This window comes from Heterodontus francisci, chromosome 6 (assembly GCF_036365525.1).
Source record: "Heterodontus francisci isolate sHetFra1 chromosome 6, sHetFra1.hap1, whole genome shotgun sequence".
Taxonomy (NCBI): domain Eukaryota; kingdom Metazoa; phylum Chordata; class Chondrichthyes; order Heterodontiformes; family Heterodontidae; genus Heterodontus; species Heterodontus francisci.
In genome coordinates this window covers 22,720,189-22,745,864 of record NC_090376.1, presented here as the reverse complement: position 1 = coordinate 22,745,864, position 25,676 = coordinate 22,720,189, and the positions used below count along the sequence as shown (strand labels likewise).

The 25,676-nt window shown below is 42.3% G+C and overlaps 1 protein-coding gene across 6 annotated transcripts in view; it reads right to left on the bottom strand.

Moving 5' to 3' along the window:
- gabrb3 (gamma-aminobutyric acid type A receptor subunit beta3) overlaps nucleotides 1-25,676 on the bottom strand; it is a 568,810-nt gene that overhangs the window by 280,677 nt on the left and 262,457 nt on the right. For 3 of the 6 annotated variants that reach the window (XM_068033273.1, XM_068033278.1, XM_068033275.1), the window contains 2 exons: nucleotides 20,728-20,819; nucleotides 20,521-20,588 (listed from right to left, as the gene is read on the bottom strand). The exons of 2 other annotated variants lie outside the window; for them this stretch is intronic. In XM_068033273.1, the coding sequence (XP_067889374.1) occupies nucleotides 20,521-20,588; nucleotides 20,728-20,819 (160 nt within the window). Of the gene's footprint in view, nucleotides 1-20,520; nucleotides 20,589-20,727; nucleotides 20,820-20,918; nucleotides 21,612-25,676 lie in introns of those variants that run through there. One more of the 6 variants, XM_068033274.1, reaches the window with a different exon arrangement.

Below are 25,676 nucleotides of genomic sequence, written 5' to 3'. Positions count from 1 at the left end.
CCTGTGGATATTATCCCTCTAGCTCTTTGCATTCATAGTTTTATTAAAGATATAATATGTCAGCATTTGGCTCCCTGAAGATGAAGCCCCTATGGAAGAACGAGGACAGAGTCTGCCCATGATAACAGAATGTTGAATGGCTTCATGGAGTGTTCTTTATTTAAAGTGAGAAACCACAGTGCAGGCAAAGGACCAGAGCGCCTTTCATGACCACCAGACATCTCAAAGCGCTTTACAGCCAATGAAGTGTAGTCACTATTGTAATGCAGGAAACGCGGCAGCTAATTTGTGCACAGCAAGCTCCCACAAAGAGCAATGTGATAATGACCAGATCATCAGTTTTTTGTGATGTTGATTGAGAGATAAATATTAGCCAGGACACAGGGGTAACTCCCCTGCTCTTCTTCAAAATAGTTCCCTGCGATCTTTTATGTCCACCCATGAGGGCAAACATGGCCTCGGTTTAACATCTCATCCAAAAGACAGCACCTCTGGCAGTGCAGCACTCCCTCAGAACTGCACTGGAGCATCAGGCTTGATTTTTGTGCTTAGGTCCTGCAGTGGGACTTAGACCCAGTACCTTATAATGCAGCAGCAAGAATGCTATCAACTGAGCCGTGGTTGAGCTTACCATATTCAATAAATTGCATCACCATTTTGGTGGAATAAATTACATTTTAAATGTAAAGGAATAATCAACAGACACAACAGAGTGGAGACCTCCTACTAGCTTGGCATGAATAAAATGCACAGTTATTAAAATTGTACAATGCCAAATGGTAATACTCTCCATTAAAGAGGGACAGAAGAATGAGTTCTGTTACCTTCTTTTTCAAGTGACAGAATCAAAGGACCGTAGATATTTGCAGTACAGAAGGAGGTAACTCGGCCCATTGTGTCTGTGCCAGCCGAGAAACAGCTATTCAGCCTCATCCTACTTTCCAGCTCTTGGGCCACAGTCTTGTAGCTTATGGCACTTCATTGCCTATGAAAAGTACTTGGATATGCACTTGAAGAATTCTGCCTCTCTTACTCTTCCTGGCAGTGAGTTCCAGCCCCTTACCATCCTCTGGGTGAAAGAAAATCTCCTCAACTACCCACCAATCCTTCCACTAATTATGTTAAATCTATGCCCCCTGGTTATTGACCTCTCTGCTAAGGGAAATAGGTCCCTTCCTAACCACTCTACCTAGGCCCCTCACTATTTATACACATCAAAAGGAGAACCTCAGCCTCCTCTGGTCAAAGAAAACAATCACAGCCTATCCAATCTATCCTCATAGCTAAAATTTTCCACTCCCAGCAATATCCTTATAAATCTCCTCTGTACCCACTCTAGTGCGATCACATCTTTCCTGTAATGTGATGATCAGAACTGTATCCAGTACTCGAGCTGCAGCCTAACTGTTTTTTTTTAATCTGTTTCGTGTTTAGAAATGAATGAGCATCACAAGCATTCAGTGGCAGGGATTACTTAGACTGAGCTGCAGAGTGTTGAAGTAGCACTCAGGCTCAATCCTGGGACTGAAGCAGTGAACACTGCTTTCATTTTATCTGAAATCACCACAAAAACTAATTTTTGTCACAGTATGTCTGCTGAATAATTTGTCAATATTGGCATCAACTCATTTTTAAATAGGCAGTGGCACTTCAATGTTGCACAGAGATACCAGTGGCACATCATGATATAGAACAATAATGGTCCAATAGATCTTACTGATTATTACTTATATATCATAATTCACTATGAATTGTTGTTCCTGATTGTGAAGTTTTGGCAGTCACTGATTTTTTTTTGTTACGTTCAGTCTATCACACTCAGTCAGCCAACAGGTCAGGTCTTTCAGGGGAGGGGGTGACCTTGAACAGCTGACCACAGGTTTTTCAGCTTGTCTTCGGCCCACAAAAAATGAAAACTCCTAGCCTGTTTTTTGCATGGCCTGCGGTAATACCTTTAAGGACAACTGGGTTAGACTGCCCAACACCTGAACTTTTACAATCGGGTTCCTACAACCAGCATATTGAAGTGGCCTTACACCTGCTTCATGTGGGCAGGCCCCTCACCTATTTACAGGCCAGCATGAATATAGCTTCAGGTGGGCCTTGGGGGTGAAAGGGGAACCGAGTTGCCCTCCTGATCTTCAGTTAGTGCCTGCCCATTTTTCAGCTGCAATATGGGTGGCCATGAGTTAAATTTCTTACACCAACACCGCACCACCACTCCCAACCCCTTGCCACAGATCGTCAGTTTTCCCTCTGCACACTTATGCAAGGAGATAACAAAGGGTGTTGTTATACTAGAAAGACAGTATCTTTCATGAGCTCAGAATGTTCCAAAGCACTCTGCAGCTGGTGAAATACTTTTGCATTCTAGTCACTGTCGTAATATTGGAAATACACCAAGGTCCCACATACAGCAATGTGGTAATGACCAGATAGTCTGTTTTTTTAGCTGTTGATTGAAGGATAAATATTGACCAGGACAACAGGTATAATTTCTTTGGCATAGTGCCATGGGATCATTTATGTAAACCCAATTTCGTTTACGGGGCTTCAGTTTACCGTCTCATCCAAAAGTCAGAGCATCCAACAGTGCAGCACTCCCTCAGTGCTGCACTGGAGTGTCAGCCTAAATTTTGTGCTCAAGTCTCTGGAGTGGGACTTAAGCACATCACCTTCTGGCACAGAGACAAGAGTGCTACCAACTGAGCTATATCTGACGCCATGGGCAGGATTTTCACTGCTGGCTTCAGGACCCTGACATCAGGGTCAAATGAGGGGGCGTCAGAAGCCTGCACTGTAGGGGAAACAGTCATTAGGTGACCCTCCAGCACTGAAGTAGCAGCAGGCTACCTATTCAGCTAAGTAAAAGAGAGGGCACCTCCATTTTTAGGTGCCCACTCTGCAGCCAAGTTTAAAATAAAAAATAGAATCAGCAATCAGGCCACCATTGTGGAGGGGAAACCTCTTTTAGATTGGGGTACCCCTCCAGAGGGTGGCCTATGCCTGCAGCTGGAGCCAGGGAGGTGGGAAGGGCCTCAAAGCCTGCCTGGAGCATTGCCCTCCCACCCCACGGTCTGCCACCTTCAGGTAGCTACACAGTTCCCTGGAGACCAACTGGAAATTTCCAGTTGGCCACTGATAATAGGTCTTAATAAGCCTTTAATCAGCCTTTATTGGCTACCTGTGTTTGGGGAAATGGCCCAGAGGGCAGGATGGTGCCCAGAAACCGGCATGCTAGCCAGCAGTGCGAAATTCCAGGCCCGCCCTCCTCTGGGGCCTAAAAATTTAGCGTTATAGGTTGGAGTGTTAGGCTGGTACCTGTGCAGTTTGATGTGGAGTTGTCAGTCGCAAGCTGCATTGCCATGCCTTTCTTTGCCAAGGGGCACCAGACCTGCGCACATCCACAGCTCTCCAGCATCTGTGTGGAAGTGAGCTTCAACAATACTGCAGCAGGGATGAATTCTGAACAGTGTGACATGAACTCACTCCTGTTGCTTAAGTGCAGTCTGGCAGACTTTGCAGCTAGATTATACTACACAACTTGAAGTGATGTGAAGCTGAATATCGCATCAAAAATGCACTGCGTAACTCCCAGAAGTCTTGGCACCAACTTATCAACTGAGTAAAATGATTTCTCATCACGTAATGTTGATGGCTTTAATGTGAGCCATTTTTCTTTCAGTAGATTAATCCAGACACTTTGGTACTTGCTGGAGGTGCCGTGTTACAGATGAGATGTTAGATTGAGGTCCCTTCTGCCCTTTCAGGTGGACGTAAAGATTCCATGGTACTGTTCGAAGAACAAGGGAGTTCTCCCCAGTGTACTGGCCAATATTTATCCCTCAACCAGCAACCAAAAAAAGATTATCTGGTTGTTATCATATTGCTGGTTGTGGGACCTTGCTGTGTGCAAATTGGCTGCTGCATCTCTTATATTAAAACAGTGACTGCACTTATTTATTTAATTGGCTGTAAAGCATTTTGGGATGTCCTGAGGTCACAAAAACTGCTATATCAATGCAAGACTTTCTTTTTTCTTTTGACTTTGAATACCAACCTGGTAGAACTATTGTGGTTGTTTGCTTTTGTTATTCTCTGAGTCTATATATAAAACTCTATTGATTGTTCACAAAATGATGAGAAAACATCTGTCTGCTAAATGAAACACATGATTTACCTAATTGCTATACAGTACTATTAACAAAATGTAATTGTCCATTAACTAATGTCTGTAATTATACCAAACTAGTGAAGTATTTTCCATAATTAAAAATAAATGCATCCTGTGTCTTAAAAGTTCCAATAAGGCAGAAATAAAATCAAAGCGCGACAGAGGTGAATACGATCTGAGTGATCAAATTAACTGTTAATCATTGTAAAAATATTCATTTCAGTTTAATTAACACCAGCATGCTGAACTGCATTAAAGCATTTTTCTTTTATGACACTCGAGTCATTACTTGGAACATGACTTGCCATAGGGTCATCTTGTACTTGAAATGATAAGGACATAAACCCTGGGGTTCCCTTGCTCCCTGCCATAGTTTCAGTGGGAGACGGGTGGAAACAGCCATTTACACGATTTCTCAGAGCATTCTGCTTGCTTCCTGTCAAAGAAAAGATGCTCATGGAATTTCAGGGCCAAGATTTTCTAGCAACCAGAAAAGGACCAGGGGCCCAACCCTTTTGGACCACTCATCCCTTTCTAAGCACTTTTTCATTATGCCCTGCAACCCATTCTTTCCCCAGAAATACATCCAGTTCTTTTGAGCCCATTTACATTGTCTGCTTCAATGGTTCTTCTTGATATCATCATTTTGTGAAAATATAATAAAAACCTAAGCCCCTGCCCAAACAAAATCACATTAATTCAAGTTGTGGGATAGTAGAGAGCCCAAATGTTTAGTATTTTTTTTGATCAAAAAAGGGTCAACTGGACAAAATAATGTTGATGCACTGATCTAAAATGTGAATTCCTTAAATGATCTTTTCATGTAATATTGCTTTTAAAAAGTAGTACCTATATTATAGTAGCTCACTGCCTTAAGTGGCAGCTTAAGATCAAACCCCAAGATAATACTGGCCCACCTATCTTTTCACCCATGTAATAATTACGTTAACACATCATGCTCATTTTCTTTTCCTTTATCAAATTCTCTGTCAATTTTCTTCCTTCACTTCAATTCCTTTCTAGACTATGGCTCTACAGACACTGAGAGCTCTGTTGTACTTCGTTCAAATGGCATGAGCAGGCTATTGGAGCACATTGAGCACCTCAGCTAAGCCCTATTCTGTCCTTACCTGGTGTCCATGCATGCAGAGCCCAGCTTTTACATAAGAAACAGGAGCAGGAGTAGGTCAATCAGCCCTTCGAGTCTTCTCAGCCATTCAGTAAGATCATGGCTGATCTTCAACCTCAGTGACACCTTCCCGCACTATCACCCATAGATCTCAATTCCCTTTGTATCCAAAAATCTATCGATCGCTGTCTTGAATATAATCAACGACTGAACTTCCACAGCTCTCTGGGGTAGAGATTCGCAATGTTTTGAGTGAAAAAATTTTTCCTCATCTCCATGCTAAATGGCCGACCCCTTCTCCTGACACTGTGACACCTAGTTCTGGACTTTTCAGCAGAGTAACCATCCTCCCAGCTTATATCCTGGCACACTCCTTAAGAATTTTATATGTTTCAATGAGATCACATCTCATTCTTCTAAATTCTATGGAATATAGGCCCAGGCTATTCATTGTCTCCCCATCGGACATCCCTGATCCCAGGAATCAGTCTAAAAAATCTTTGTTGCACTTCCTCTAAGGCAAGTATGTCTTTTTATAGGTAAGGAGACCAAAACTGTACACAGTACTCCAGGTGTGATCTCAACAAGACCCTATACAATTGCAGTAAGACTTCTTTATAGCTATACACCAATCCCTTTGTAATAAAGGCTAACATACCATTTGCTTTTCTAATTGCTTATTGTACCTTCATATTAACTTTCTATGATTAACTCCTTAATCTACGTGCAGTCAAACCCATCGTGGACCCTCTGCTGTCGCTTCATCAACTGATGTCAGCGAACTTGCCGCAGGTCAGCAAACAAACAAAGAATCTTCCTGGTTGCTGAACAAACTTGTTGGCACATCAGGGGAGCTACTTGTTAATGTTTTCAATGCAACAAGATTAGTTTTCAATGTCCTGATGCAGTAACAGTAAGAAATTAAATATAGAATGTGTGTGTGAGGGACAGATGGCAAAACAGTTGGAAGAGATATTAAAGTTTCTTTCTTCAATGCAAGCAAGAAGAATAACTGGAAAAGGTTTACCAGGCATGCTTTAAAGAACAGAAAATCAAAGTGAGAATGAAAGCTGAAAGCTCTTTGATGATGCCATCTATGTTGGACATTTTACCACACTGAACAAGATAGGCATTACGCCCTGTTTCCAAATTGAAAACAATATGCATCACAGACGCTGTACCTGATATAGAACTGTTGGGTTAATGTGAAGACTTCTGCTATCCCCCAACTACAGATACATTTTAAACCCGTTTATGAAGAATGGGCTTATGATTGTGCTACATCTAGGGTTCAAACAAAATCTCTTCTCCCCCATTCCCCCCCATGTTTACATTTGTAATCAGGGAAAAATGTTAATGGAATGTGGGATGAGTGCGGGCAGCTCACCCGAATGATGTCATCAGCAAGAGACCTGATTTATTTTAACTGCAGGGTATCATTAGCATATGATTGGCAGACTGCCCAGCCAATCCCTCAGGAGCCCACCCATCCTTTAGGGCGATGTCCAGCAGGAATCCCGAGGCAGCATATTTCAAGGGGAATGCACCGCTTAAAGGGAGACTGCGGGCTGAATTTTACGCTGCCCCAGCGGGGTCAGATGGTGGCATGGAGACAGCGTAAAATTGAGCAGGAGGTTCCAGGAGGCCTACCCGCCCCGCTCCCGCCTCTGGTCAAGTTTACGGTGTCAGGCGGGGGGGGGGGGGGGAAATAACAGCCCACCCGCCTGAGGCCAATCAAGGCCCAGCAATAGCTGCCGGCCTTTCCACGCCCCAGGGGTTGGGGGTGCCATGGCAGTCCGGCACAGGGTGCCCGATTGAGAGCCGCCCCTACATCCCAACCCACACCCGGGACCCAAGACGCCCCCCCACCCCCCTCCCCTCAAACAACCACTCCAGCCTCACCAGGGATGCCCCCGGTGAGGCAAGTCCAACTTACCTGGACTCCTGGCTCCATCAGGTCGGCTGGGCTACAGTCCCAGGGGTGGCCACCACTCCCGGTGGTGCTGCTGGGACTAAGAGCTGCCAGCTCGCCGATTGGCTGGCAGCTCAATGAGGTGGGACTTCCTCTCTCAAGTGGGTGGAAGTCCCGCCTCAGGACAATTAAAGCCTGGGGACCCATAAAATGTGGGACGGATCCCCGGGCTAGGCGGAAGCTGGTTTGCCACCGACTTTTACGTCGGTGACGAATTCCCGTCTGCCTAAGGTAGACTCCAGCCCGGCATTCACTAAATTTAATCATTACTTTGCATTTGGAGCTTAATCGAATTGGACATTGGAGAATGCTGCAATGGAAAGAAAGGTTGCTCATAGGTTCTCAGACGCGTCCGTGGAGATGTTATTGACAGAGGTCAGGACCAAGAAAGAAATGTTTTTCGACAAAGTGGGATGAAGCTGCCAAACAGCCTCACTCAGTCAGCTTGGAGAGTGGTGGCAGATCAAGTGAGTTTCACTAGCATCACTCAAGGACCAAAATACAGTGCCAGGAGAGATCCAACGACTTCACAAGATCAACAACAGCTCCTTATTTCCCTGTCCCTTGCATTGCATCTAGTCACAGTCCCTTTTCTCCTATTCCCAGCATTGAGAGCAATTACCATTGTGGAATCACGTTCCTCACCACCAGAGTGGTTGCTCCAACTTGAAGTGACTGGTGCACCAGATGAATAGCTGGTGGACCACTTGGACAGGGGCTTTCAAACCATTGTTCATCTCCTGTAATCTGCTCACCTGCAAATCAGTGGCAGTGAACATTAAAACTTCCATCACTTTTGGCATTTTGGTCTGCTGTGTATTTGTAGAGCAGCTTATGAGCTTGCTTTGTTGGCAAGTCATCGAGGTAAGAAATGTTCTACAATGCAGAATGAAGGGATTGATGAATGAGATTACCAGGACAGTTAATGCACCAGGGTTTTCTTTCAGTTTCCAGAAGAGGAGATGGAACCAGTGAGCAACCGTCCCTTGCATTTCTGATGGCAAGGTATTGTGGTATCCCTCCATCATCTGATTCTCCCTTGCCTTTGCCCAACTATTCCTTGTCAGATTATGAATCGTTTTGTAAATCTGCCTCCACCAGCAGCATTCCTCTCTCGCATGAGGCCACAATGATGCAGGAAACAAACATTCTCCAGAGAATATTGCGGGGACCCCCAATCCAGTCACCTGAGCCTTTTCCTCCAGAGCCCCGCAGTGGCTTCAGTGATGATCCTTGTGGTGCCCTAGCTCAGGTTTAATCTGAGCCACTTAGGCACAGTAGGATTATGAAAAGTTGTAATTAGCCATGTTAGAAGGAGGTGGCTGTTGTCCCAAGCAGCCATGGTTGAACATCCCTGGAAAAGTGGAGGGGAACTTTTGACTGCTGCAGGATGATTGCATAGTGACAGCTGTCTGAGAATCTAGCACAGACGCACATGGTTCTTCTATTCTGATCACAGCCAGGCTGCACGTTAATGAAGCGAAACTGCTTCCTGTTATCTAATTGAGGTGTTTAAGATGAATAATGGATTTGATAAGCTAAATGGAGAGAAACCAGTTCCTCTGATGGAGGAGTCCAGAACAAGTGGGAATAATCTTAAAATTAGAACTAGGGTGTCCAGCAGTTATGTCAGAAAGGACTTCTTCACACAAAGGGTGGTAGAAATTTGGAACTCTCTCTCCAGAAAAGCTGTTCAGGCTAGGCCAATTGAAAATTGAAAAACTGAGTTTGATAGATTTCATTAGTCAAGATTACTAAAGGGTTATGGAACCAAGAAGGGTAGGTAGTGTTAAGATACAGATCATAGTTGAATGGTGGAAGAGGTTGGAAGGGGTGATTCTGTTCCTATGCTCCTATTTACAAAATCTCCAGACTGTTTTTATGGCACTCTGAAGACAGTGTGCATGGGTAAGTACTTCCACATGATTTTCACTGCCCACACACCTGTTCCTGCCTGGTGGGTGAGGGTTGAGTTACTACCTAATGTAATGACACAAACATTCATTTCGCTGGCTGTATTATTAATGGCATCAAAAAATTTCAATCATTTCCATTTGAATGAAATGTTGGTCCTGAAATGTGCCTTTTTCTAGACACTAGTTTTTGCTAAATTAAAATCGTTGTACCTTATGATGGCATAGCACATTAGATTCCCAAATTACTGCTTCACAAAATGATATGAAACATTTATAGCCTACTGTGCCTTACATGCTAGGTCCCTGTTTCTGCTTTCCCATTGTGGACAGGCCCAGAGCCATGGTTGATGGCAAAATAATAGGGATCAGGAATCCTGGGTCAAATGATCGAAGTAATCAGTTTTGGCTCCCACTGCTCAATGTCTGTGTCTGGGTTTCATGTGAAGCCAGGTTGTGCTCTGCTCTATTGCCCCTTTGCGCCAAATAGCATGCCGCAATTTACAAATAAAGTATGGCCCTTTGAGCAAGATACTAGATGACTGCTAGCCTACTAATTTTAGGAAAGGAGGTGAGAAATTTAAGAGGAAGTCTTGCACTCAATCAACCAAATAAGTAGAATAATTGTAGCTTGAGGAATATAAAGGAAACATGAAAATAATTGTATACATATCCTTATAAGATTGTCAGTATAGGTATTAGACACTAAAATGTAGAAGTAATAAAAGATGGATGGATGCAAAAATAGATCTGTCAAAATATTATAATTATTTAGTAATGGCTAAAATCCATACCAGAACATTGTACTGTTAAGACAGAAAAAGCTGGAAATACTCAGTGGGTCGGGCAGCCTCTATGGAGACCTGAAATGTTAACGCTGTTTTTCTTTCCATAGATGCTGCCTGACCTGCTGAGTATTTCCAGCATTTTCTGTTTTTGTTCCAGATTTCCAACATCTGCAGTATTTTGCATTTGTATTCTACTGTTAAGCTCTATTATCTGAGATTTATTTTCTGGCATTAATAAATTGGGACAATAAGCTTTATACTCAAGTTCACTGAGAACATATCAACACACAAGCGCTTCTGTGAGCTTAAATCTGTAAATACTATATAAGCATCCTTAGATATAGCATTGTGCCAGAGTTTGCAATAACACACAAAGATTGCTACTTTTACTGCTGTTTTATGAACACAAAGAATTATTGGATTTCTCCACAACTCAGCAGATAAATATAAGGTAATACACCATTTCTTTAATCCATATTTCTGTTACAATGTTCAAAATTTTATCAACTTTGCTACTGCATAAACATGGATCCCATACAATGCAACACTTAAAACAGTTTTTGGCTCTCATCCGATATAACACCGTATAACTTCTTCATTTATACAAAGTGAACTGAACACACTCTAACATTTGGGAAGGAGTGTGTTTGCTGCAGCAGATGTTCCAAAGGGTGGCCACCCAATAGGCTGTGAGGAGTGGAGAAACTGACAAAGTAACAGTCCAGGCTCATTTCACTTCTAATATTCAAGAGAGTTCTGAGGCAAGCAACTTATATCCTGTCTGTCTGGGATAGATTCTAACCCACAACACCACTCAGCAGTAAATCAGATTATAAATTATTGTTTTCTTTGAACATTACCTCTTGCATCAACTTCAGTTTCAAAACAAGTTGTTCAGACAGAATTTACTTGGAAGTTTCACCATTGTAATTTTGGAAAATATGTCGAAATTTCAAAAGGACACTGTTTATAATACAGATATGATTAACATTAAACACATTCTGTAGCTGGTTGATCATATGGATAATTAAAGGGGTATTATTGAGGAGATGGACTATATTCCTGGAACATGCCACTCCAACATTATTACTGCTATAATGACATGTTGGCTGCTGGAGCAAGTTCTGCATCAAACATTGCATCTGACACAGCATGAAATTTTTCAATATACTTGTTTTATTTTTATGTGACTCTTCATTAAAATTAAAAATACTAAGTCAGTAGCAGAAAACACAATCAATAATGTAATGATCAGATTGTGTCACTGATTAGATTACTGCACCTTCCACAGTTCACATAAAAAGGTTTAGTAAGACACATTTCCTTTAAGAAAAATGAAAAGACTTCCATTTATATAGCACCTTTCACGATCTCAGGACATCCCAAAGCGCTTTACAGCCAATGAAGTGCTTTTTAAGTCACTGTTATAATTTGGGAATCATGGCAGCCAATTTATGCACAGCAAGATCTCACAAACAGCAATGAAATTATGACCAGATAATCTGGTTTTAATGATGTTGGTTGAAAGATCAATGTTGACCAAGGCACCAGGAAGATTTCCCCTGCTCTTCTTTAAAATAATGTCATGGGATATTTTGCATCCACCTGAGAGGGCAGATGGAATCACAACTTAACATCTCATCCAAAATACCACATCTCCAGCAGTACAGCATTCCCTCTGAGATCAATTCTTTGCCAAACAATTAAACTTCAAAGTACAAATTGTCATTTCTTTAGACTCAAATTATCACAGAAAAGAGAGTGACTTAGCAATTCTAATTTCTACCTTTCTTTCCAATGGTTGGATGATCAATATCAAAGACAACAACCTCTGTATTGTTTTTATTCTATACCTAAGCTCCGAGAAATTGAGATCACCAACGCAAACATGTCAAAATCAGATCACCAGCAACCAGGCAAAATCAGAAGTGCACCATCCTCATTTAAAACAATGGAGAATGAACACTCAGACTATTGAATGTCAACTGTACAACATAATGGCAAGAAGACATTAATGTCAAGGTAGGGTCGTCATCAAATTTGTATATTTTAAAACAAACCACCACGTATTCTGTTTTTGGCATAAAAATATCACAAACAGGAGAAAACATTATTCATATATATCTTTAGATCCACGAGCAGTATTTTATTTAGGCGATGGGGGTCTCGGCCACCAGCTGAAGAGCCAGCGAGAGTCCTGCGTCGCCTCTTTGCGGGAAGACCTGCCGCATCACATGCCATTCATGCACTTGACTGGGCAGCAGTGGGCCTTCCCTGGGATTAAGGCCCCTGGCGATAGAAGTCCTGCGCACTCTGAACTGCTGGCCAATCAGAGGCCAGCAGCTCTTTTACTGAGCAATGCCACTGCGGAGGTGGTGGTTGCTGCCGGTAGAGCATCCACCCGAGGCCTAGGATTGTTGAGGGACCAAGGCTGCAGGTGAATCATGGCAGGTGAGGTTTCACAGGGTGGGGATTACAGGGGAAAGGGGTGTAGGGGGATCAGCAATGAGGGCAGGGGGTAGCTTTCAGTGGCCCCCCCCCTTTCATGATGCTGGGTCCCTCAATCAGGCACTCAATCAGGCTTGTCGTGCTTCTCGTGTGGCAACAGGCCCACCTGCAGCTGAGCTAATACTGGCAGCAGCAGGATAAGGCCCTTAATTGGGCATTAATTGCCTGCTTAAACACCTTAATTGGCAGCGGGACAGGAAGACCATCCACTGACCTTCCTGCCACTGACTTAACTGGGGTAGAGGTGGGAAGGTTGTAATGTCCCCACTCGCCACATTCCCGTCCGATTAAATTTATATTTAATTCCCCACCTTCAAACCCGCAGGGGAGAGCATAAAATCCAACCCCGTTTCCACTTTTTACAGTCGGCACAATGGGACCCAATGGGTCTGGGTGACATGAGACCCTGCTTGGCATATTACTAATCCCTATATAGCATACTACAGACCATCATATTCCATTGATAATACCCAATGGTTAATGCGGTTACTTTCACTGCATGAAATAAATTGCTGCGCCTTGAAGTGATAATTCACATACTGCATTACTATTTATGTTTTCACAGTGGTAGATTTTCCTCACTATAACAGAGACTATACAGTAAATCAAATGGTGCAATAGCTAATTAGCAATGTACCATACAGTAACTGTGATTTCCAGAGCAGTGTCATAACATCAACGTGATGCCAGTCTTTCACAGGGATAGTCTCAACTGCTGCAAATTGCAGAACATGACCAGATGTTGTATTGTTGGCAACACTCAAACTTTGCCAAAAAAAGGACAAAAAAATGTATTTAAAGAAAGCATACCAACACAGATGCACTTAAAGCTCAAAATGGTAACAATCAACATTACTTTGCCACTGCATAAACTGAATAGCACATGGATCTTGTTACAATGCAACACTTAAACAGCTTGTGGCCCTGAACTGATAGAACAACATCTTTACTTCATCATTTATATGATGGAGGTCAATCTGAAACACTCTGCAACATTTGGAAAGGAGAAATTTTTCTGGAGTTGATGGGATAAATTTTACCATGGGCTTCGGGACCCTGACTTGGGCCAAAAAGAGGGTCCCAAGCCCATTCTTGCCGACAGCAGGACCGGTTTGGCAATTGTACCGCAGGCCCACCATCCAATTAAAGACAGCGGGTAAGCTCCTTATGTTGCCAGCCCAATCAGAGGACCAGCAGCTCTGAAGCCTTAGCAGTGCCAGCAGGGGAGGTGGGCGCTGCCGAGGTAGGTCAGACACCTCGGATGGATCAGGGGGCAAAACCCTTCTGGGGGATCATTGGGGTCGTGGGGGCTGCCTTTCCTGTCTGCAGCCCCCTCTGTGGGGCATGGAACCTCAGGCTCCGATGGCCCCCAGGATTGCTGCAGGGAGGCTACCACCTTGAAACTGGTGGCCTCCCCACACAGCGGGGGTGGGTCGCCATGTCATTGGCAAAATGCCAGTGGTCCCATAAAATGACCTTTAATAGGCCCTTTAATTATGCAAATCGGCTGCCTGTTTCTTCCCGAAGCGGCTCCCCACTATTTTACCGGCACCCCCACCTCCATTCCCACCACCCAAGGGATGGTAAAATTCTGCCTGATGTCCCAAAAGGTGGTCACCCTGACAGGCTGTTAGGAGTATAGAAGCTGGGAGGGCCGACTGAGTGACAGTTGGCAGACAGCGCATTAGACAACAGATGAGGATAGGTAGGAAATCAGCTGTGGAGGTGGATTTGTGTAACAAGCATCACTATTTAAATACCAATAATGTAGACTAGGAAGGTGGCACAGAGTCACCAGGAGCAGCTAAAAGGTACTGTGAAGCAGGTAGCTTCTCATGGGGAATCAATACAAGTAGTTAAAAAGTGACGATTGTGGAGAAGGGTACTCTTGTAGATGTGATCCAGCATCTTGAATGGTATGTTACTTCCCAAGGTCAAGGTTCAGGACATCATGGAGTGAATACAAATGGTTCCAGATGGTAGGTGTGCAACCAAAGATCAAGGTTCATGTGGGAATTAATCAGGTGGACAGAGGCAGGTTCAAGCCCTGCAAAAGGATTTTAAGATGATGAGTTCCAGATTAAAGAAAAGAACCGTACACATAGTTATCTCCAGATGACTCCCAGTGCCACATTCTGGACCAGGCAGAGAGAGAAGAATTGTTGGGGAGGTATTGTCAACCTGTAATTGGAAGGATGGTGCAGAAAGGAGGGCTTCAAATTCCTGGGACAATGGGACCACCTTTGGGCCCAGGTAAGCCTGTTTAGAAGAATGACCTTCACCTCAACAGGAGACGCTCCTGTATCCATTCCAAAAGGGTAAATACGATAGCGGGGAAAGATTTCAACTAGTCAGATGGGGAAAACCCACACAGTGGGAGGAATTTTATATTGGCGATGGGGGTCTCAACGTCAGGAGAAATGCCAATATCACCGCGCCGCCTCTTTTCCGGAATGTCTGCCAAATTTAGTGCCAATCAGGCACTTAACTGGACAGCAGTGGGCCTTCCACAGGATTTAGTACCGCGGAGGCAGTGGCTGCTGCTGTAGCTGCAGCAACCAGACACTGAGGAGCAGCGCTGGAACTAGGCTTAAGGTAGGTCAGGGCGGGAGGGGTCTTGCGGGATGGAGATCACAGGGAGTAATGTTGGCAGCAAGTCAGGGGATGGGGGTGGTGTCCCTCACCGGCCACCCACCTTCCCAATGCCGGGTCCCTCATTCAGGCCTTTGAACGAGGGCCCCCACTCCCCCACCCTGAGCTAGGAAGCAGACCGCACAGTTTTTTGTGTCATACTTCCCGTGCGGCAACACTGCCACCCGCTGCACAGCTAATTGCGGCTGTGTTGGGAAGAGGTCCTTAATTGGGGGTGAATTACCCAGTTAAGGGCCTCAACTGGACTAAATTTCAGTGGAGGTGGAATGGTGGCAGCGTCCCCCCTCCCCACCACCATCCCACCCGATTTTAAGCTCTCCCCACCTCCAAACCCACCATGGAGGAGAGCTTAAAATTCCACCCAGTGTATGATATTTTAACTCTCTCAAAACCCATTCACTTGCAGAGTTAAAATCCGGCCCTGTAAGTCAAAAACTATGAAAAAGAACATCAGGACATATGGCCAGATTTGGCACAGTTTCCAAAATAAGAGTTCAGTACATGAAAGCATCTCGGATCAGAAATAAAACAAGTAACTAGGAAGCACAAATGTGGCTTAAAGCAGCCATAATGGAGATCTGGCTACAAGCTAGGCATAATTGGAAGCCAAATATTTCAGGCTATAGGATCTTTAGAGAGATGAAGGGAACTTTGAAAGGAGGAGGGAGTAGCACTATTGAGGAAAGACATAACTACCATCGTAGAAAAAAAGAGATTTCAGTAAGGACGATTGGGCAGTGGAAACAGTATGGGTAGAGTTAGGGAACAGCAAAGGAAACAAGAGTCGTAGGATTTATCTACAGACCCTCTGATAGTGGTGATTTAGTGTGAGGCGGAGGGAGAGGGGTTGCATAAATATGGAAACCAGAGAAGTATGTAACTAAAACAATTGGCTTATACTCATAGACCGGGAGAACCATAACTGCTCAAGTAGTAAAGGTAATTAATTTTGACTGTATTTGGGACATCCTTCTGAAGCCCAGCCACTTGCACAGAGTTAAAATCAGGCCCAATATGTTTTAGAACCAACAAGAGAGCAGGCCATAATAGCTTTTGTGATGAATAAAGAATCAAGATTAGTTATCCATCTGGTGGTAGGAGAACATCTTGCAAATAGTGACTATAATATGACTGAATTTGATATTAGGTTTCAGACGGAGAAGGAAGAGTCACAAACCAAGATTTTAAATTTAAGTAAGGTAGTTTTAAAGTGGATGAGAAATTAAATTATGACAGTAAACCAGGCTAAACTATCGATGGTCAAACTTATAAAGGGTGGTATATATTCAAAAACATATTTGCTATGAATATCACCGAAAGGCAAAGGCTCCCCTCCTGTAGTTGAGCAGCCCAGGGCCAACAAATAAGACAAGAGACAGTAACAATTTAAATGGAAAAGCTTACACAAATGCAAGGAAAAGTGAAAATCCAGTGTACTGGGAGAGCTATAAAAGTCAACAGAAGGATATAAAATAATAAGAGGAGCAAAAATGGAATAAGAGAAGTAAATTGCAAGGGATATCAAATCTAACAGCAAAAGCTTTCAGAAATATATTAAGAAAAAGAGAGTGATAAAGGGGAATGAGATTCCAATAAATACAGATGTGATCATGACTATAATTTACATGTACAGAAACTGGCCATTTGGCCCAAATGGTCCATGCCGGTGTTTATACTCCACATAAGCCAAATAATGGATGATTAGAAAATGGCAGACTTGCTAAATAATAATTTGTATTGTTTTCACAATGCAGGAAAAGGACAAAGTACTAGCAGTACAAGGGAAGCTAAAAATATCTGAGGAACTCAGTAGCTTTTAAGATAATAGAAAACATAATGGAGAAAATAATAGGAATTAAGATAGAAAAATCTCCAGAACCTAATAGCTTCCACCCCAGAATATTGAAAATAGATGAGGAAGTTGTAGAATTTTTAATCATAATTTTTCAGTTCTAAAATTCAGGAATTATGCCTTTGAATTGGAAAATGAAAAATGATGGGTAAGAGAAGCAAAGTAAATACAGTTTAACATGAGTTGTGGGAAAGTTATTGGAATCTATTCAGAGAGGGCAAAATTAATTCAACATTGTTCAGGTTGTTTTGCAGGTGTAAAAGGGCACAACAATAAGCAATTTAGCAGGGCATAGACCAGTGCCTGATCTGCATGGGTGTTTGGGAAAATGCATTGGTTGGGGCCTTTTTTTAAAAAAAAAGGTGGCCGTAACGGCTCCTGAAATGAGCACAGGACTCATTTCAATATGAAATGCAACTACTGCTCCAATTTCAGGCCCAGATTCTTAAATTCAGTTGGATTAGTATTTCTGACTGGAGCTGCCTAATCAGTAGTCCTTAAAGGAGCAGTTGGATGCTGCTCTAAAAAAGCCCCATACACTTTGAGAATTTATTTTCTAGAGTCAGAAGGAACAGGAATGCTTGTCGTGGCTTTGTAAAACAAGCTGAATGACCTACTCTGATTCCTATGGTATATGCTTGAGTTCACTCATTATTTCAATGTCCTGAGATATCAGCACCTTTGCTGCTTTCTCTGTTTATTATATGAATGACAACTTGCCACTTGATCCAAATCTTTTTATTTTAGCCTAAGCACACACTAAAAGTGGTTAAATACACAGAGCATGTGAAGGTCAATAAGAGCTATATAAATGCGATTGTCAAGAAAACCCCCATGTCAATTGAGAAACATTAATTTCATCGTTTGGAAATTTACAATAGACTTTTAATAGGAAAAAATCCGACAGTAACTTAAAAAACTAGCAGCCAAGATGGCCACTACAGTTTACATCTGAAACACCTTTTCATATTCAAAAGATCCACTCGGAGCCAGAGGTTTGAGCAGCATGGATCCAGGACAATGGCTTGCTCTAAGTGAGTGAATTACTGAAAATGGCTTCATCAGCAGAACAGTCAAGGCAATCCTAACATATTGACTTTGAAAGAGCAAACCCCCTCCAAGTGTAAATTGACAACCTGGGGCATGTGAAGCCAATTCCTAACCTTGAATTTCATTAGAACATTCCAGAAAACCTGAAGCAGTCATGTGGCTGTCTGTCCATCTCAGGGGTGGGGGTGGGGGTGGGGGGGAAGTTGGCTTTGTTTCCTTTGAACAAAGAGACAAACAGTAGCAGAGAAAGCTGTGTGCTTCCCTTTCTCCTCTCTTTTTCTCTCTCCCCAGTAAACATCAAGTTTGAAAACCGTCTGCGACTGGGGACCCTCCAAGTGTACAGACTGCTACAGCCAGCGACAAGGGGACTGTACAGCCAACTACAATTCTGCCTTCAAGAAAACCCTGAAAAAAACAGGCCAACCACTTTGACCAGCGAGGACTTCAAGAATACAGCTTCAGCCGGAGGACTGTCGGATCATCCACTTCACAGACTGTGTACTTACGTTCTATTTATTCTGGATTTTAATCCAACCACCAAATCTATTTCCCCTCTGTAATCTATATGTGTGTGTGTGATTCTCATATGCATGAATGTGTAATGTATTTTTGAAATTGGGATTAGAATATTAAGTGTAATAAACTTACTTCTTTCTTGTTTAAACTCAAGAAAACCTGTCCATTTGGTTCTTTCACAATCACAGTAAAGGAAAAAGGTAAAACACTCACAGAGCTGGTAAGCACAACCATTGTTTAAGAGGAATAAACCCTGTTGTGGTCAAACAAGAGGAAAAGCAAGAGAGGGGAGTCTGAGACCCACTCCTCACCTGGCTGTAACACGATCATTCGGAAAAGACTCATCTCCCTGGACCTTTAAGAATGTGTCAATCCAAAGATGCTAATTATATAATGCTTGAAGCAAGTTCAACATGGGGTGTTCCAGATTAAATCAGTTAGTTTCCCTGAAGGTTTAGTGAGATCATCAGGTAACTACCTGAGCCGTATAGATCAGGAAGGCCATAGGCTCCATCCCTGGTCAGTGTTGAGCTAGTTGATTTTAGCTGTAAGGGGAACAGCTTTGTGGGGGGGGGGGGGGGGGGGGATGTGGAAGAGGCAACAGGAGCAATACAACTTTTCCCTACATTTTAACAGTAACTACATTTCAAAAATGCTTCATTGACTGTAAAGCACTTGGGACATCCTGAGGTCATGAAAGGCTTTGTATAAATGCATGTCTGTTTTGGTTTTCTTTTACGAACTGTCTCAGCATCCCTGAGTCAGAGGGGTTAGTTGACCATGGCTCCCATTGGTAAAGATTATCATTCAATGATCTCTGTTGGATGAGGACAAGATTGGACTCAGTTGTAATGATGGTCATGATAGCCACTAACACTGTCAAGGCTCATACGTTAATAATGATTTGGATGATATAATGGGGATGACCAGTACCTATCGAACTGTACCCTAGCAAGGTATCAAATCTCCTTTAGGCGTGGAATGATTACACTTAATGAGGAATAATTACACTTAATGCACATTTTAGGTAAGTCTTTGATGAGCTGGCATTTACATTTCAAACCTCAGAGAGCTGAAATTCTACGGCCAACAAATATCCACCAGCTTGGATTGGCGAACAAAAAATTGAAATGTTGTTGATACGTAACTCATGTTGTTATGTCTTATGGCAGTTCAAACTTTAATTTACATTTCTGAGTACAAAAGCTTTATGAAGGAAACGCAAGGATCCTTCCATATGTTCACGAAAAGCATTCCAGGCATGCTTTTGATGCATTCAATTGATCGGTGCCATAAAGATCAAAGTATGAGTAGCTTGGAGTCTTAAAATTTTTTATTTGAGAGCTATGTGAAGTGGAAGGTACATTGATTGGATTATAATTCCTCCAATTTATTTACATAAATCCAGTTCCCAGCGCAGATGGATGTTCACTTTCATAACCTCGAACAGCGAAATGCCATTAATCTCAATTCACCGCATATGCTATAAACTCCACTCAAACGCTCTCATCTCCAGCGAGGGCAAAAAAAAGGGGGAGGGGGGTAATTGCACGTTTAGGATACCTTCTCTCTGATTACGGATTGCACAGCTACGAGTTTCCATACTCTCAGCGGAAAGGTTGCCCAGCAGATGGCACCAACCTTAGGTCTTCAATCTACGCGATATTGCCGCCTCCCATCAAAGCACAATGAAAGCCTCCAGCCATTAAGGGGGGGGGGGGGGGGGTGCTTCCCAACCATTGATCACACGCCATATCTACAAGAGAGGTTCCACTCTACCAGAAAAAACACAATTCCGTGACCCAAGAACACAAAGACGCGTTGCCATTAAAGTCCCACCATACTTAATATCTTGCCAGTGTAATAGATGTGTCAATAATAACTACACAACCAACGTGGGTTACAGCGTATTAGCACGCCGTCTAATTAAAGGTAGACAAAATATAGAGGCAACTGATTCACTCACCATATTAACTTCAGACACCTGGTCAATACTGGCGACGTCTATGTTCATACCAACACTGACTGGTGGACCTGGAGTGCAAATGGGAAGGAAAAGTTAAATCACCGGACCTGCTACACATCTTTGAACACAGCTTGTGATCATTTTATTGGGGGAGGGGGTTGTGTGGGGGTGGGAAGAGGTGAGGTTGAGTTAATACTGCGAGCCTACCTCCAAAATCCGGTCTGAGCCGAATGTCGTATCCTTTCAGCAGGTTATCCACTGTTTCCTTCACAAACGACATGTTCCCAGGTTCATTGACGCTGGAAATAAAACACAAAAGACAAGGAGGAAAAAGAAAGTCGTTTTCATGTCACATCACACTTATTAACGTGATCCTCTTCCACGTTGAATATTCTTACCTCTGAGTGCAGCAGACAACTGCCACCAATACTACTGGCGCTGAGAGAATACCAAAGTATCGTCTTCTCTGATATGTCCACATTCCTCGGTTGTTTGACTATAAACTAGTTCGTGGGTTAAAATGGCAAATTTATGGCACAATGCGGAATACCCTTAAAGTCCAAAGCATCCGAAAAGACTGCAGACCACACTTTCACCCTTTCAGTAACATGGTTCACAAATGATTACAGAAAAAAAAAATCGAGAATTTGTCTCAGTGGTGTGGTTATTTAATTATTTCTTTTCTATCTGCACACGACGCAGTTAATTCTTCCGAGTAAAATCTAGTGATCCTTCAAGGATGGATGCATTTTGCCAAAGCACTGCTAGGCGGTTGCAGCAGGCTTTCCTTCCAACCCCCTCTGTTTTTTGTTCTTCCTCTTCCCTCACTTACGGTCGAAATTCAGATCTCCACACACTCCCATATTCAGAGACAGTTCACAGCTTCGGGCTCAAACACACACACACACAAAACACACACAGTGGGGAGGAGAAGGGAGACGTTGGTACTCCTCAAGAAAAATACATTTCAGACATCATTCCTACAGGCTTGGTACTAATGCAATAGAAACGACCACAAAAGGTAACACATCCAGCTTGTTGCCATCCCCACATCGATCACGGCAGGAAGGGGAGCTAGCTTCCCATGCTGGGCTTCACATAGCAAGCTCTCTCCTCGGTAATGATGATGATGATGGAGGTGCTCGCAAACGATTTGGGCACGAGTTGGTGGAAATTCGGATGCTTGGCACAGAGCAAAATGAATTGTATATGCAGGAGCCATGTGATAAAATACTCGGATTCAGCCTTGACGTGATTGCTGCAGAGCAGAGATTGACGGCAGCGTCAGCCATCCAGGAGTTGGTCCAAGCGATAGAAACATTACAGACAGGGAACGGAGAAGCTGCCCACCGGACTTATCAGAGGAGAGGGAGGGACCTTTGGTCTTGAGGGTTGTAATAGTGGCTGGCGGGGTATTGAGTGGAGAAGGAATGGCACAGCGTCATAGACCGAGGTCTCGGCTCAAGTTGACTGTTCAAATGGGGAAACAGTAAGAGTGATGGAACAACCAGCCAACAGTAGTGGCTAACTGGGACTTGGCAATGCCATTTTCATCAGCCAACCCATCTCAGGCACCAACCGCTATTTAGAAGAAAGATATCACAGCAGTAAAGCCATCTATTGGGGTTAACAACAGCAACAAAAAACACGCCGAACCATCGAGTGCGAGGAGGGAGACATAGTTTAAAAATGTCAACAGCGTGACCGTCACCATCTTCATTAGAAGACAGCGATTTAATTGAAGTTCTGGATCTTCGCCTGTGACTGATCACTTGAACACACTTTTTTAAAAAAACAACAGAATGTGGCACGGATTAAATGCATTCAACCGATTTTTTTTTAAAATTAGTGCTAGCCCACTGCAATGGTTTAGAAAGTTTAAGAGAGGCGTATCTAAGCTTCTTTGTTACTGTCTGGTAACCCGTGGGTTATGTCAGCCGAGTAGCGCGTTATTCATACTTTACAATTCTCACTTAAAGCATAATGCATAGTCAGGTCAATATGTAACACCGTCAAACTGAGACCCCTGGGCAATGGGAATGTATTTGCGGCTATCTGTGGATAAGAAGCAGGGAGATTAACATGAATCCCGACTAAAGAGGAGCTCCCAGCTGAGTTCGATAGCCTAAGAGGTCATCTGGAAACGTCCCCTGGTAACACCCGAAACAGCCCAATATGACTCAACTGTATATGAACACAAAGGCTTCTCTGCCCCAGGCCGTGTCATCCATGTCTATGTGATCTTCATGGAGACACTCAAAATTTCCTGTAACAAAAACTGCTGATAGAAAAGGGGGGAAACCAACGGATGTCGAAGGTTTTGCAGAGTGCTTCCAATTTTGAAGGTGAATTAAATATTCATATCATACAGTTTTTTTGGCACGAGTGTTTTAACCTGCACACTGCATAGGATGAGCTGATGATTAATTAGATGAGCTTCGTCTAAACTGCTGCCTTTCTCTCGGTTGCTAATACTATCCATTTTGGAAGTGAAGTATCATGCTATTGATTAACTATAAGCTGAACATTAGTACAGCATCATGATATAATGACTTAATCTCGAGAGGTCATTGTGCTAACCCAGGTCAACATTCATCATTTTTCTTCCGCTTTAATTTGAATACATTTTACGTATACAGTAACCCCTTTGCACATCATTCATTCTTTGATGTTTTAGTAGTGCCTCACCGGGCCCCCCGTCGTTCTATCAAAGAGCTATTAAAATATTAAAGTGTAAGACAATCCCAGAAAACATATTACATTCCTGGATCACCGAGGTTTTTCATAGTGACTTCTGGATAACTGCAAGTTATTACCAGATCAACATGAACAACATATTTGCTCATGTTATCAAAAATTGCTCATTGACCATCTTCAATTAATGCTGTCCATGCATTGTGCTTTATGATTCCCATAACAGGGAATATAGCATCAGTCTCTGGAATGTTTGCCCTAAACTAGATTCTCACTTTGCAGCAAACCACATTTTGTTCACCATGACTTGCATCACCAGTGACACATCTCCTTACACCCAAGCCTAAGTATTTCAAACATTGCTTTTCATTATCTCACTGAATATATTCTACAATCCTCTCTATTACCATCAACATGATAAACTTCCTGAGCCAAATATGTTGTTATATACTGTAACAGCACAAAAATTAAGGATTGCATAAATGGAACATCCATGTAAAAGCAGACAATTGGACAATGATCTCCAACCTGTTTTTTTTCACTGTTAATTCCTTTGCATTGCTACCCCAAGTCTTCCATCACACCAAGAGGTCACTGCTGACAGTTTAACATTAAATGCAGATGCATCATTAAGCAACTCCATGCCGACAAACTAGAATTATCAAGAGATGCTCAAAGCAGTAGAAGTCATTACTGGGAAGCTCCTAAACAAGATTCAGGAAGGACTGAATTCTTTCAGTTCAAGAACCTTTCATTCGACATTCCACCAGCTATGTAAAATCAATTTCTGACTCCTTATTGGGCTTCTTACTGACATACACAAAACAAATTGTTTAATTAAATGTTTTGATTTCCACCCTCAACTATGATTTTTTTTAATATGAAAATCAAAAATATTTCTTTCTCTACTACACAGCTTAGGGAATTCTTAATATCCAGACTATTTATTCTCCTTTGATTTGACAAAATAAACTACTCTCATTGATTCAGAAAATCTGATCAGCAACTGGATGTTTAATTTTGACTACAATTGTCTATGTAAATTCAAACTATTCAATTGAACCACCTGATTCTCTAATTTGCTTGTCAGTGAGGATGTCACATGATACCACACTGATGCCATGACCCCTAAACTTCACTAATTCCACACTGACTAGCCTTGTATTCCCTCCCTTGTATTCTAGGGGGCATCTTGTGAAAAATGATAACATAAATGAAATTACCTTTTTTTCAGAAAAGTACAATGTACTTTTCCCTTTCGAGTACAAACCTCAACCATTTCATGTAAAGGAGATGCTACAACTTTTAATTTACCTGGTCTTGGATCCAGGGTTATCAATGCATTGGTGTTTATCTCTTTTGATTGCATTGCATTTGAGCATTGCTGCTAATGTTATAATTCACACACTGACAATCTTCATCACACATTATCTATGGAATGAATGTTTGAGAAGATGCAATCGTTGTTCTGCAGTCTCATGACATCATGTCCAAATTTGAACAATGTGGAGGATAGCATCCTAAGCCTTTGTTGATTTTTTTTTCTTGAGATTTTGGAATTATTGGGTATGCATTGCTAAATTAGAATTGCAGTTGGAAAGGTTTTTAGATGTTTGGCAGAAACTAGAAACCTGAGACTTTTTTTTGCTGTGTTTTACCTTTGGATTGCAGTCTATCCTCCTATGAATATTCCATGACAAAGGCTGCATGCAGCTGTACCATATTTCAAAGCACTGCTGGCTTATAAAGTCTGAACTGAAAGCTTTAAACTTGAAACAAAGTGATTACTGTAGAGCTCTTGACATTAGTATGGGGAAGGGTTTAAACAATAACATTATATTTAGCATTATACAGACTCAAGATAATTTGGACCAGATATAAATAAAAATGAGTATTTAATTTCACAGGCAAAGATAACTAATATCTTCACAAGTTCCCATAAGCTTTTTATCTATGGAGTGGATAATTCTTGAGTGAACCTTTCTAACTAATCTTGTTTAGGCCCAGGTAATGTATTATCCGATAAATCTTGTTAGTACAGTCTTACAGATATCTTGCGAGATACAGTTCACAGCTGCACTAGTTCTAGATGGGGAGAAAAATCAAACATCTAAGTCAGACCAGTAAAAGCTTTTTCAAGTAAAATTAGTACAGTAAAGAAATATGTAAGAATTTAACTGTCCCTCCCTGAGTCTTACTACTGCCTCTACATTTATTCCTAAGGAAGGTAATGCAAGTGTAGGAAATATAATGTGTGGAATATTGTCTCACTATTGAACCAAGGTGTATCAGTATGCTTTTTGTGATTTTCTATGCCATTGCTCATGAGCAAACAGGAACCTGGAGCATAGTTGTGACCTATAGCTGTTCACAGAACCTGTATCTTTTAAGGCCATTGCTCAGACACTCTATGTGGAAATGGTCTAAATAGGCACATCATGGGATCAGTTAGAGACTAATTG